The sequence below is a fragment of the Quercus robur genome, chromosome 11, assembly GCF_932294415.1.
Source record: "Quercus robur chromosome 11, dhQueRobu3.1, whole genome shotgun sequence".
Taxonomy (NCBI): Eukaryota; Viridiplantae; Streptophyta; class Magnoliopsida; order Fagales; family Fagaceae; genus Quercus; species Quercus robur.
The window spans coordinates 16,059,823-16,074,498 of record NC_065544.1 but is presented as its reverse complement, the minus strand read 5'-3'; the positions used below and the strand labels follow the sequence as shown (position 1 = coordinate 16,074,498).

The 14,676-nt window shown below is 37.2% G+C and overlaps 1 protein-coding gene across 16 annotated transcripts in view; it reads right to left on the bottom strand.

Moving 5' to 3' along the window:
* The window catches only part of LOC126706523 (ankyrin repeat-containing protein At5g02620-like), a 65,709-nt gene that overhangs the window by 39,994 nt on the left and 11,039 nt on the right, over positions 1–14,676 (bottom strand). For 2 of the 16 annotated variants that reach the window (XM_050406040.1, XM_050406037.1), the window contains exons 1-2: positions 5,568–5,766; positions 4,273–4,497 (exon numbers count right to left, since the gene is read on the bottom strand). The exons of 4 other annotated variants lie outside the window; for them this stretch is intronic. In XM_050406040.1, the coding sequence (XP_050261997.1) occupies positions 4,273–4,486 (214 nt within the window). In that variant the 5' untranslated portion in view covers positions 4,487–4,497; positions 5,568–5,766. Of the gene's footprint in view, positions 1–4,272; positions 4,498–5,567; positions 5,849–14,676 lie in introns of those variants that run through there. 10 more of the 16 variants (XM_050406034.1, XM_050406036.1, XM_050406035.1 and 7 more) reach the window with 10 other exon arrangements.

Genomic DNA, 14,676 nt, shown 5'->3' with positions numbered 1-14,676 from the left:
TGTTCATTGTCTTTCTCATCTGCTCTTACACATTGTCACCGTGCCTCCATTTTCGATCTCCAATACTTGCTTCTTTTCAGCTCAAAATCGTCAACTAACAGGTATGGTTTTCTGTCCTGCACTCTATTTTTACTTGTTGTTATGGTTTTCCCTCTGGTTTATTCACATTTGAGTGTGATTTTGTGATGGGTTTTTAGCTCAACTATTATTCTTTGTCCATGCTTCGCTTGGATGCTTGTGTTTCTGTTTTTGAGCTAGTTTATGTTGGTGGTTGTGTTCTTCATCATGTGCTTAGCTAGGGTTAGCTATTTTTGTCTGATCTGCTGTTGATGTCGTGTTTCCCTATGATCCTGTGTGGTATCATGTTGATGTGTTGTTGGATGTGGGTCCTTTTTCAGCTGATTATGTGGTTATATTTGGTCTCCCTATACTGTGTAGTTCAATTTGGGCCATTTGTGTCCCTCATTGCTATTTTATGACCATTCTCATCCAGCTATTAGGGTTTCTTCATTGTCCCTAAAATTCCACTAACCCACTGCTAATTTAGTCTGTTGGATTGTGTTCTGTCATTTCCCTTGTTCATAATGCAGACTGGTCATGTCACCATTCAAGAAAGCTGCTGTGAAAGGAGGTAGTTCCAAAGGGAAGGAACCCGTAATTGATGTTGATGATTACCCACCTCAGCCGAAAGGGACTCGCTCTTCATCAAGGAGATTCGATCCCAACAAGTTCAGATCATATGCAGCCTATCAGTCTTATGAGAATTTCTTTCTACATGCCACACCATTACTAGAAAGAGCTTTGGATCAGTCCTCACTTCATGACACTGACATTCCGAAATGGTTTGCTCACAAGGATTGGAATTACCTTCTATCTGATCCGGATGACGTGTATGAAGAGTTGGTAAAAGAATTTTATGCTAACGCAATTGTGGAAGGAGATGAACTTAAGTGCTGGGTTCGGAACAAGAGCTTTTCTGTCTCTCCTACATATCTGGCAGAAATTCTTCACATCAACAGACCCATTTTCCGACATTCACCGGTTTATGATGATCTCTGTCCTGATGAGGAGCTTCTCAAAGAAAGTCTTGGTCAAGACTTGGAGTTCTCACCCAATGGCAAATCCATCAGTGTTTCCTCCCTTTCTCCAAAACTGAGAGTGCTTACAATTGTGATGTTTCACAATTTGTACCCTTTATCAAGCACTGGGTATATGAACCTCGGACGTGCTTTGTTTCTTCATGATCTAATCTCTGATGTGGAAATAGACATCTGTGCTCATATCTTTCATGTTCTGCGCAAAACGGTTCTTCGAAATGAGTCTCGGATATGCGTTCCTTTCTGCAGTCTCATTTCACGGATCTTGAAGCTCAAGGGAATTTATCCAACGGCTGATGAATCTCCTCTCTCCAAACCAAGTCCAATCAACATGCGTACATTCAATGCAAGCATTGGACATAGTCGGAAGAGAGCCAAACCAGAAACTTCTGCATCTCACAGTGACTCTCAGTTTAGCACTCTCTCCCTAGATGAGAAACTTGATCGCATTGTATCCTCTGTCCACGAGTTGAATACCAAGATGTCTGGACTCACAGCTTCTCTACACCATCACAGCACTCGATGGGATATGAAGTTTACTTCTCTTCAAACTCAATTGGATCAAATTCAGAGAAAGCTGGAAGAGGATGACTAGCCTATTCCATGACAAAAAGGGGGAGTGATGGGCATGATCAAAGGGGGAGAATATTACTTAAGGGGGAGTGTCTTTACATTCTTCTTCAGTTTCAATTTTTTTCTTTAAGTTGATATATTGTGTTTTGTAAACTGTTATTCAGGATATTTTTTTGGTGTTTGTACCCATGTGCTTTTGTAAGCTTTTAGGGTTAATGTTTTATGCATAGTTTGTAGGCTTTATGGTATGTACCTTGCTTAATGCAGCCTTTATGCTATGTTGTAATCAGTACTTTAATCTAAATGTTCTGCATTTTGGTTTATGTACTGTCACTCTTGTGCCCTTGTAGGATTGTTCCTAGATGCATATGCCTTGTGTGTTATGCATTGGTTGAGTGTTGAGCATACAAGTGTCTTGCCTTGTGCTTGTTAACTTGTATGTCCTTGTGTTCATTCCAAGTGTGAATGAGCACTGTGATCACTACCTTGTGGTGTTCACTTGGTTGATCAAGCCATGGTTTGTTTATTAACCCCATCTTTGCTTGATCACATATTGCCTGTTTCATATGCATTTATAATTTTCTGCTTACAATGATCATGGTGTATTGTTGTGTTTCAGGAGTATTATGTTCATATGATTCAAGTGCTTCACAGCTTCTAGAGTTAGGTGTGAGTGAGTTTTGTTCAACTGTTCCCAACTCACATGTTAAGTCTAGAGTCTGTTTTAGGGTTTTGTCACGGAATAGCCAAAGGGGGAGATTGTAAGGTTGAATTTATTCAACCATCTAATTGGCTTTATTCCATGCCAAATTTGCTTGTAATTCAGCATTTAGTAACCCTGTATTTAGGTGGGTTTGTTGTAAGGGTAGTGAGTGAGATAGAGTGAAGTTTGCTCAAGAGTGTGCAAGAAAACAGAGACTCGCGGCTGGGACTCGCGGGTGGACTCGCGGCTGCAAGCCGCCAGAAGCAGCACACGTGCCAAGCATGCTGGAAGATGAACAGTCATGCTAGCTGGAGCACTACAGGACAAAACAGGACAACTGGCCATACGGTTAACTCGCGACTGGATCTCGCGACTTGGTCAAGCCGCGAGCCACCCCTGTTTTGTAAAACCTGACGTTTCACATTCCTCTCCCACTCCAGTATAAATACCCCTTTTACCCACGATTGAAAGAGAGCTTCCAGAGAGAATTTTGAGAGAGAAACCCTAAAGAAAAACCAGATTGCTTCACCCACAATCTCTACCTTAGAGTCTCTTCAAATTCCTCAACTCTCTTCCTCTCCATTGTCAAATCCTTGAGAGGCATTATACCAAACCTGGTTCTCACCATTATCATCTCTGTGAGACAGTTGTTTGGATTTCTGGGAAGCAGTTAGGAAGGAACCAATCTTCATTGGTTGATGCTATGGTCTAGTAGTGGAATCCGGAAAGCTAGAAAAGAAAAAGGTTCGGCGCAACCTCGTTGGAGCAAGAAGCTTGGAGGGCTTAGGTGCACTGGGTAGATTAGGCTTGGAGGGTCTATTGCTGTCCTTGTATCCCAACTGTATTTTCTAGTGGATTGATTACCGCTTGGAGGGCAGCGGAGAGGTTTTTCGCCGAGGACTTCGGTTTCCTCTTCGATAACACATCGCATGTTGTCTTTGTGTTTGCATCTTCCTTCCTCTCTATCTTTGCCTTTATATTATCTGCTGTGGATTTTATTTTATTATGGCTTAGATAGTTTTTAACCAAATTCAGATTATAGCATGTGTTAAGTTTCCGCACACTAGTTATTTGACATACTACTTGTTTTGGTTAAGTTGTATTTTGGGGGTCTAAACGTTCAAAGGTGTTTTGTACACGTTTTTGAACTTTCACATACCATATTTATGTTGACCTACATTCAAGATTTAGTTGGACTTTTATCAAATTTAAAGCTAAGGGAGCCAATCTAGCACCCTAGAATCTAATTTAGGGCTATCATTCTGAGAACTACAGACGTGAGAATAACCTAAAACATGAGCATTTGGGCCAACAGAGACAACACCTAGCTAGCAAGACTAAACAAGTTTCATAAGCCATTAATAATGCCTCAGGGTAGATTCAAGGACTACTATAAGTACAATTTCTGCCTCTACTCTCCTAAACTAATTTTTCACTCAACTGGCAGAGCTTCAGAAATGAATGTCCTGGGTTTAAGTTGACTTTCTATAGGAAGATGGCAGATTATGAGCCCAAACAGGTAGTACATGCATATCTGCCTGAAATTGAATACTAAGTACATGTTATACATCAGGTCATTCATAAGAGTTATACAGAACCTTGCAATTATTTAATATTTTTCTGCAAAACAAACACATTTATATATGATACGGATATGTAAACTAAAATAACTCAACTATATAAAAGTCTATCCACATGATCCAAAAAGTAAAGTTCCATCAAAGTTCGGGCTGGTCATCCACCAAAACCAATTGGGTGTGTGATTAGCATTAAGGACTAATATAGACTCTAGTCAGGCAAAAGCTCAAATCTACCTAGGAAGCTCAATTTGGGAAAATACTCTAGCACTGCATACAGATGTTTCTGCAAATAATACCATACACAAGCAGTGATACTTACCGTCATAAGGAATTGGTTGTGTCAAATCTCTATTGGGTGTTGGACATTCTTGATGTCCATTAGCTGCTTGAATACTCAATTCTGCAACATCCAAACGCACTTCTTCTTGCATTGGCATGGGTCCATCTGAAGTATCCATCATAGATGTTTGGGGCAACAAATTTACTCTTCCTGCAGTAGTCACCTCTATCTCTCCGTTTGTTTGAGAGGACATCTTGGTTTTGACTGTGTGATAAACATTCTATCATATGAGAAGTAAATCAAGCACATGTGTGTGTGTTTGTGCATGCACAAGCATGTGTATGTGAGCACACGCTTGATTTGGAGCTAAATTTTTTCATATGACACAGAATTATAGTAAACAAGTTCAAGAAATCGACGGATTTAAGTGAAAAATGGGCCGCAATCTAGAAAAAAGAGGCCGAAATCTGGAAAAAAGTGGCCGGATCTAGAAAAATGGCCGGAATCTGGAAAAAATGGCCGGATATTGAATGGACTTCGGTTCGGGTCGGGTTAGGAAAGTCGGAAACCGCGTCCGGCCGCCGGAGTCGTCGGACCGGGTGGCGGCGGGTCGCCGGTTTGCCTGGACACCCTATTTTCAACAATTGGTGAAAAAAATTATGAAAAATGTTGTATTCTTTACACTTATTAAATTTCTCCATCTGTTTCAACAAAATATGTTTTCCAGAAACGTTTATGGTATTTTTTGGTGTTTGGTACACTGGAAAACGTAATTCAACAGAAAACAAGCCCAATATTCCAGCATGTCACGTACTCAACAAACCACCACAATTAAATTCTGCTTATTTTCAATGTCACAACCAAACACCCAAACGAAATAAGCCAATTTTCTGAAAAATGCTTTCTAGAAAATCACTAATAAGTCATATTCTGGAAAACATTTTCTGTTGAAACAATAACAAAATAGCATAAATGAATGAGAAATGAGAATGAAAACGTCATGTATGGCCTGAACAAGCTCTGCCATAATCAAGTTAAAGTCAACTAGAAAAATTCTTCTATTCTTCTGTGACAAAAAATATTTATATTTCTTCTGAAAATACTTTCTTTCTTTCTCATTCTTTATTATTCTAATAAATTTATTTACACACATGGATTACTGTTTGCAGCACACGTAACAGAAGAGAATAAAAAATAAATAGGTCAAAAATATAAATTAAAAGAAATAGTGAACACTAAACAAATCCCACATTTTGTAATGTTGCCATAAAGATATATAAACTCAAGAATGACTATAACAATTGAAACAAATTACTAGGAACTTAATGACTTACTTGTAGATTGTACTCTCTTACTTTGTCAGTCTTTGGGCAACTAGACAAAAGCAGCAGGAATTTGATGGTTGAGTTTGATGAGTGCTTCAACAAGGCAGTACTGGATTGGTTGTAGTATTGAGTTATGGGAATTCACAACACAACAATGTAGTTCATGATTGCAGAGCTAATGCAAGGATGAAGAAGACTTACTATATATATTACAAGTCAAAAAGTCAGTCAATGATTGAAGTAAGTGTTAAGAACATTCATTATTAAAGACAAAAAGTGTCTACGCGTCTGCATTGACGCTTTCACTCCCTCTCAACTCGGAAGGGAATTGAAATTATAAAATAATTACAAAAAATAAAATAAAGGAAAGAAACGAGAAGGAACACAAATAATTGAGAAAGATTGTAGAAATAACTTTTGTGCCCCAACTCAGTGATTGAGATTAAAGATCAGTAAGTTCATGCGAAAGTGATTTATTAGCACTTACTCTCCATGAAATTAAAATTGTGACAAAGGTTATTGCCACAGTTGACCATCTATAACTAATTGTTTAGAATATACTTTCTCAAAAAAAAAAAAAAAAAAATTTATTTAGAATATAGATTCGATAACATCGTAATTATGACATTTTGAATGGAGTTTGTGGTGTGTCATGGCGTTAGAAATTTGTTCTTTCACCTTTGTTTGTGTGTTTAATTAGGACAAAAATTATAATAACATTTTGTATTGTTTGGTCTTTTTCATGGAAAGAATCAGATTAGAATCTTCTTCTTCTTTTCTTATGGAAAGGGACACGCAGTCGAAGATGCAAAATGCCACGTTATCGAGAGGTTGGTGGATGTCTACTTGGACTTTTTTGCCACTGACTTAATGGGGAACTTCCGTAACATAACACGGAAAATTCCCTTTCAAGAGAATATGAACTCATCTCACGAGTTTATACATTTATTAAGTAAAAACTAAAAAGAAATAAAATAATTTCATTACAATATTCACAAATTTTTGTTATTGTCTTGGGCTTAGCCAGGGGCCGAACTAGGTGCGCCCCAAACACCCCCCACCCCCCCCCCCCCCCCCCCCCCGCCCCCCCCCAAAAATAAATAAATAAATAAATAACAAAGTCAAAATTAAAAATTGGGAAATGTCATTTTTAGAAACTTTTTTGTGAAAAAAAAAAAAAAAAAAAAAAAAAAAAAAAAAAAAAAAAACCTGATTTTTTACCACTTTTTATATTCCCATAAAAGTAGTATCAAAAATTTCCTAAAATTATCCATTATCAAAATGTCCTTGTTGAGAAATGAGAATAAATAATAAATTAAGGGTACGCTTGGTACACTAAATGAAAATTATGACAGGAATTGTAATCTTTATTACTAGAAATAAAATGTGTTATAACGTAATAACTAAATCAATTCATAAGTTTGGTTATAAGTTATAATTTATATTATATCTAAAAGCTGAAGCGTAACATTTATTGTTGTTACGCCCATGTTGAGTCATATCAGCAATCACATTATCTACCTACTTTCCATTTCTCTCCACTACTTCCAACCATAATTTCCCTTTTACCTTTTCATCTGTCCACTACTCTCAACCTTAATGTCACTCTTCATCTATCCCATCCTCTTCCTTTCATTTTGGTTCTTTTTATAAAGGAAGAGAATACCATACCGTACCTGTACGTGTACCGATACCAAAACTCTAACATTTCGTATCGGTTTAAATATCGGCTGAACTGGCCAATTTCAAGCATTTTGGCTGGTACTGGGCATATTGGCCGATACAAAAAAAAAAAAAAAAAAAAAAAAAAAGGCCCATTTTTTTTAGTTTTGTAATTTTCAAATTTTTGTAAGAATAGAAGGATAACTTATTTGTTTTCTTAGTATACAATTGTTGATACCCATTTTTGCGACACATTCTCTATAAGCCCAACTCAATCGAGCCCGACCTTATTATGGGCCCGATTCATGTATTATATTATTTCTTTTATTCTTTTAAGTATGGCCCAAGCCCATGTGGTTTATGGGGGAAATTTAGGAAGTGTGGTTTGGAGGTTATGGATCGGTTTCTTTCGGAACTTTGTATGAGCCCAGACCAAGCATGCTACCAAGTGGGTAAGGGATAGTAGTAGCACCTTAGGCTCATTAAGGAGGTCTTGTACTCGAAATTTCCACCTCAAAAGAGTTTTTATGCTCTGACTGACTATGGCCTAAATTTTTTGCCCTAACCCACTTTTACCTTTAAAACATAGTTGGCTCTTATTGGCCAACTCCTGCAACTAGTCCTCACTTAGGTGAGTATTCCAATAATCTGAAATGTTCAACCAAAGGCAGCCAATTAAAGCAAACCCCCTTTATTTCCCAAATGATGTTTAAAGCATGTCAAACTCTTCCCTAAATAAAAGCAACCCAAGCCAAGACACCAAATTAGTGTCATGGGGGATAAAAGCCCCTTCTACTACCAAAAAACCAATCATTAACAACACCCCAAACTTAATATAAGACTCTTTCTTAAGCTCAAAAATGATCCATCCATGTTTTCCCTATAAAGCTAAAACTTGAGAGCAAAAACCCATTGAGTCAAGAAACATTCTCACAATTTTGAACCTTAGAGGTGGAAATATGAGTATAGGGAAACATTCCTTCTCTTCCTCACAATTTCCTTTTCTCGCTGACTGTGGGTCCAACTTTTAGACCTGTTATATTTTTATACTTTTTTTGCACTTTTGTTAAGCCCATTCAGCTAGCTAACATTCTCGTAATTCTGAAGTTTAGGGGGGGGGGGGGGGGGGGAATATAGGTACAAGGGAACCTTCCTTCTCTTTCTCACAACCTCTCTCAATTTCCTCTTGTCGTTGACTGTGGATCGAACTTTCAGACCTGTTATGTTTTTATGCTTTTTTTGCACTTTTGTTATTAGTATTTTGATTCTCTCTTGTCAAAGCACCATTAGCATTTTGTTCATCATACTTTTGGAATTTTGGTCTTGATTCTCTACAATAAACACTTCTAAAGAACCCAATGGGAGATTTGGGCCGTTCTCACATTTTTGGCCCTTGTCGCAAAAATGTCCCCTACAACAATGAACAATTAAAGTCTAAAACCATGAATAATTTGCTCTGAATTAAGGTAATATTTTATGGTGAACTTTTATTTTTATTATATATATATAATAGTGGTAAACTCGAAATGGTAAAATGGTATTGACCAGTACCGAAATATATCGTTCCACTGGTCAAACAGATATAACCTCTAGTATGAGATTGACTCCCTTGCTTTTTATCCCCATTCTATTACTATAAATATGTCATTCTCTCTCCCATTCTATACATATTTTCTCACATGATAAAGGTTATTACTCTCTCTCTCTCTCTCTCTCTCTCTCTCTCTCTCTCTCATGTTTTATTTTTGTGTGAATTTTTTAATTTTTGTATCTCTATTTTAGATTGATGAATTTATGTGTTCTTTAGAATTTTACTTTGGGTTGATGCAAGTTGATTTTGTGTTTTTAAGTTATTGTCTTCTTTCTTTTTTCTTTTTTATGATTTTTAAATGCTATTCTATTGCATATAAAGATAGTTTACAAGAATATAATGTTTTTCTATTATATAGAATGGCTTGGATAATTTGGTGTTTGGCTTATGTCTATATTTTTATTTTGACGCTTCTTCATCTCATTTTATTTTCCATTTCTCTCCCAAAAAAGGTAATTACTCTCTCTCTCTCTCTCTCTCTCATATTTATTCATTTTTGCAACTTTACTTTAGGTTGATGAATAATTATAATTTTTTTATAATACTATTTTGAGTTAATACAATTTGATAGTGTGTTTGATTTTTTAAGTTTTCCATCACAAGTCTTCTCTCTCCCACTTATAGCTTTTGTTTGCTTTTTTTTTTTTTTTTTTTTTTTTTTTGACATAATACTTAGTTATTTTGGAAGTGAGATTTTGAATTTATATCAAAATACAATATTGGCTAAGTATTTGAATGTATCTATCAGCTACAAAACCTCCCAAGATGAATATGTATAGACAATACTTTTGTTTTAATTTTTCATTTATTTATTATTTAATTATAACATCAAAATTAAAGTAGATGAATATATAAAGTTAAAAATGACTAAGATGAATTTGTAAAACCAATATATATATATATATATATATATATTTAATATTGTCAAAAAATTAAAAGTAAAAAATAAATTATAAAAAGAATAATGATGTGACAGATGAGAAGACTTAATAGGAGTGTAACAACAAAAATACGATATTAAGATCCAGTTAAAGGCAATTCAATCTTAATAAATTAAGTGTATATAGTCAAAAAAAAAAAAAAAAAATTGTTACATCACGTTCTCTATATATTGTTATACAAATTATTTTCTTTCATTTCAATAGGTGAAGTGTTCAATTTTAGACATAAAGTCTACTTTTTTCCTACATATTATTGTGAATATTATATTTATAATATGGTATAGTCTCTTAAGAATGTCTAAGAAATTTGTAGTTCCAATCTCATATATCTATATTAGTAAACAAAATTCAATTAATAGTTCAAAAGTACTCTTATGATAAGAAAAATTATAAATATAATAATATCTTTTTAAGAGAATAAATTTTTTGAATAATATATTTGAAATTCAAACAGTTTAGTTGTATAGGAAAAAGAAATTAGGAAACTATAATGCACAATAACATAATTTATCAAAATATGGACCTCCTAAAAAATGGATAATATCAATCAAACAAATCCAAATAATAAAATGATGATATTTTGTTGAGATAGATAAATGAAAAATAATTTTAGAAATTGTTTAATTTTTTGGGAGAACAAATTATTTCCCACAAAATTCAGAGGACAAATTATATATTATACCATAATAACTAAAATATAATTATCTAGTTTCACGTGACTGAAGTCCAATACATCAGAAACGGCACCGTTAGTCTTAGTGAGGAACGACAGCGTTTTACAATATGAACAGACGTCACCGTTTTGGATTTTACCGTTGGAACAGTATCATCATCTTCTTCATTTGAATTCTCAGGTTTGCTGTTACAGCTTTGTATAGAATCCACTCCTAATGTGAGAGCCCGAAGTACTGCTTCGGGACTATCTAATTTTTTTCCCTGTAGAAGAAGTTCAGAAGAGCCCAATTCCACAACGCCAATTTTGAAGGGTACGCACATCATGGTCTGGAGCCCAGAATGCTGGCCCTGACGAGCCCGGTCATATGGCGAACTTGCCAGTGAGCTCACACTAGGCAGTAGCCACCCAAACTGGATTTGAAGTGGTAAAAGCTTTGCCTGGGAGCTCACTGCCGTTCACGAAGGACAACATTTTCGATGCCAAGAAGAACCACTCGGTGTCGGTGAGCTCTTGTTCGTCAACAGAATCCGAGCTCAATAAACTGAGGTTTCCTTGTAAGGACATACAACTTTACTCCAACGAAGATCTTCGAATTCAGGCACATCTATACTCTCATTTTTACTTTTAATATTTCTTTTGTTTTCTTTTGTATTCCGCATATCTTTAGGCATGCTATCCAAACTAGCTTGTGTCTTCAAACTTCATGAGGGAATGATATTTCCTTCATTGACAATTTAATCCATCAGTTGGACTGTACTTTCTAGGCTTATAGATTGAGTCCTTTCCTTCAGATATATATGTCCACCAGCAAAAAAATGTCTCTAATCTCTTAAAACATCATAGTATGTTCAACTGCAAGTTGCATTGTAATATCTAACATTTACACAGCCTAATATCTGAATCAATTTAGAAAATTTATGCAAACTCCTACTGATATTTATTTCACTGCTGCTGAGAGAATTCTACTGTATCTCAAAGGTACCCTACATTATGATCGCCATTTTATGCCCATTTTTACACCTAGCTCTCTCCCCCTTTTTGTCTATACTAATGCAGATTTGGGATAATGACCACTCTGACCAACACTCAACTTCCAGCTATGTAGTCTTTCTTGGATCTAACCCCCACATGGTTTGCACAGAAGTAGTCCACAGTTTCTAGACCCTCCACCGGGGCCAAATAATGTTCTCTTGATTCTACTACAATCGAGTTATCCTAGCTCTGAATGGTTCTTCAATATATATGCATTTTTCTCCCCAGGGCCCCTTGCATTTGGTATGATAACGTCTCTGCATTCGCTCTTGCATTGAACCGCATGCTTCATCCTTGAACCAAACCTTTTGAAGTAGATTCACTTTGTTTGCAGTGAATTGTTCGTAAAGATTTAACTATGAACATCATTTCAAGCGCAAATCAGCTTATGGACATCGGTTCTCAGCATTGTGATCCATTGAAAACCATACTAATGGTCACCTCCATGCACTTTCAACCTAATGCAGTAAAATATAGAAAAGCAAGGTATATGGATATACCCTATATCCCTTGTAACACATAAGAAATTTTTTAGTGTGTTAACATGTATTAGGGTATGTGGGCTTTAGGCCCACTTTATTTACTTGTATAGCACACTTACTTATACTACACACTCTGCCTCCTATATAAAGACACTTATGTATATTCTATTACTTGAGAAATACAATACAATCATTCAGTATTTCTAACATGGTATCAAAGCCACTACTCTAATCCTTTGGTGTGCCGCTCTTAAGCAGTCTTGTCTTCTTGGGTGTCCTCTATAGCCGTTTTTGTGAGCAGCACCGTTGCCTTCACCGCGACTCCAGTACATCAAAGACCACTGCCTTGCCGCCACCACCGCTTCCGCTTCTCCGATCAGACCACAGATAGCATCATTGGAAAGTAATCTCTCTGATCTGCCTTTCTATGAAATTTCGTCTTCATCGGACCTTCCACGCACCCCCACGCGCCACCAGAATTCTCGGTGTCATAGGCACGCGCCACCACGCGCCACCAAAACTCGTCACGCGCCTCCTGTCTCAGTCACGCGCCGTCATGCGCTTCCCACGCTCCAGAACTTGTTTGCTGACGCCATCATCCAGCCTGCTTACGTCAGCCCTAGCTGACGTCACCTGCTTACGTCAGCGCCACATCATCTGCTGACGTAATCACCTGTCAGCCTGCTGACGTCATCCGCTGACTTTGACCAGGTTGACCGTTGACTTTTAACCAGAGTTGACTTTTTGCAGTCCAGGTCCTCCTTACCCAGTTTTTCGCGTAGATTTCATTTTTGCAGTCCATTTTTGCATATTTTGCTTCTAAATGAGAAACAAGGACATGTCTTCTTCTTGTTGTAATAATTGTCGCCAACAATCCAGCAAACGTCTTTACAGTTTTTACAAACGTTTTGGCCACAATATTGAGACTTGCTATCATCGCAATAAATTAGCTGTGTCTATTTCCGCTGCTACTGTTGCTAACACTGAGAGTGTCCAACCAATGGCTCTCGTCTCTGCACAGTCTAAGTCTTTAGGACGCACTTTCACCATGTCCACAGATGACCTTAAAAACATCATCACCAATGTCATTCGTGTGGTTGGTAATGCATCTTATTCCTCTTCTCTCTCATCTTTATCTGGTATGTCTCCTTCCTCTTGGCTTATGGATTCTGCTTGTTGCAATCACATGACTCCTCACTCGTCCTTATTTTCTGAACTTAAACCTGCACCACACCCTCTTAATATTCACACAGCAAATGGTTCCACTATGTCTGGTCATAATATAGGTTCCGTTTCAACCTCCAGTCTCTCGGTTCCTAGTGTCTTTAATGTTCCTGACCTTTCTTACAATTTATTTTCTGTGGGCCAATTAGTTGAGTTAGGTTATCGCATTATCTTTGATTATTCTGGGTGTATTGTGCAGGATCCAAGGACGGGACAGGAGCTTGGGATCGGTCCCAGAGTTGGGCGTATGTTTCCCGTTGACAACCTTCGTCTTCCACTTGTTGCTCCTGTTTCTGTTATTGCAGCTGCTGTAGTTTCTTCTACTCCTTCCCTTGCACTTTGGCATGCTCGACTTGGTCACGCATCTTCCTCTCGTGTACAACAATTGGCTTCTAGAGGTCTGTTAGGTTCAATATCTACAGAAAATTTTGATTGTGTTTCATGTCAGTTAGGAAAACAACCAGTTTTTCCTTTCAATACTAGTGAATCAATATCCACTGATATCTTTGACCTTATTCATTCTGATGTTTGGGGGCCTTCCTCTGTCTCTAGTATTGGTGGGCCTCGATATTTTGTTGTCTTTGTTGATGATTACTCTCGCTATAGCTGGATTTTTAATATGAAACATCATTCTCAGTTATTGCAAGTATATTCTAATTTTGCAAAAATGGTTGAAACTCAATTTTCAAAACGTATCAAAATTTTTCGATCTGATAATGCTCTTGAGTACACTCAATATACTTTCCAAGCTGTTTTGCATTCCTATGGCACTGTTCATCAACTAACTTGTCCAGGTACCTCTCAGCAAAATGGTAAAGCCGAACGAAAACTTCATCATATTCTTGACACTATTCGTGCTCTTCTTCTCTCTGCCAAAGTTCCTGCTCCTTTTTGGGGTGAAGCTGCCCTTCATGCTGTTCATGCTATTAATCGCATTCCAAGTCCTGTTATTCAAAATCAAACTTCATATAAGCGCCTTTTTGGGTCACCTCCAGACTATCACCACCTTCGCTCCTTCGGTTCTGCTTGTTTCGTTCTTCTTCAGCCACATGAGCATAACAAACTTGAGCCTCGGTCAAGGCTTTGTTGTTTTCTTGGCTATGGCGAAACTCAAAAGGGGTATCGGTGTTATGATCTTATCTCTCATCGTCTTCGTATCTCCCGCAATGTTGTCTTTTGGGAACATCGCTCCTTTATCGAGCTCTCTCACTTCCGTGCCTCCCTATCTTCCTCCTCTGTTTTAGATCTTTTTCCAGATGAGGCACATATTCCTTCTGTAACTACTCCTGATCCTTCTATAGTTGCTCCTGATCCTCCTATAGACTTCTCTATCTAACCACCAAATACCTTTGATCCCTTTCCTAGTTCATACTTTAATGAACAGGTGAAAGATGCACAGGTTGAAGACGAGCTACCCAACCCTGAGCTTGGATCCCCTGCTCCTGCTTCGCTTGAAGATCTTGCACAAGACATTCCACCTCGTCACTCAACTCGGGTAAGATCCATTCCT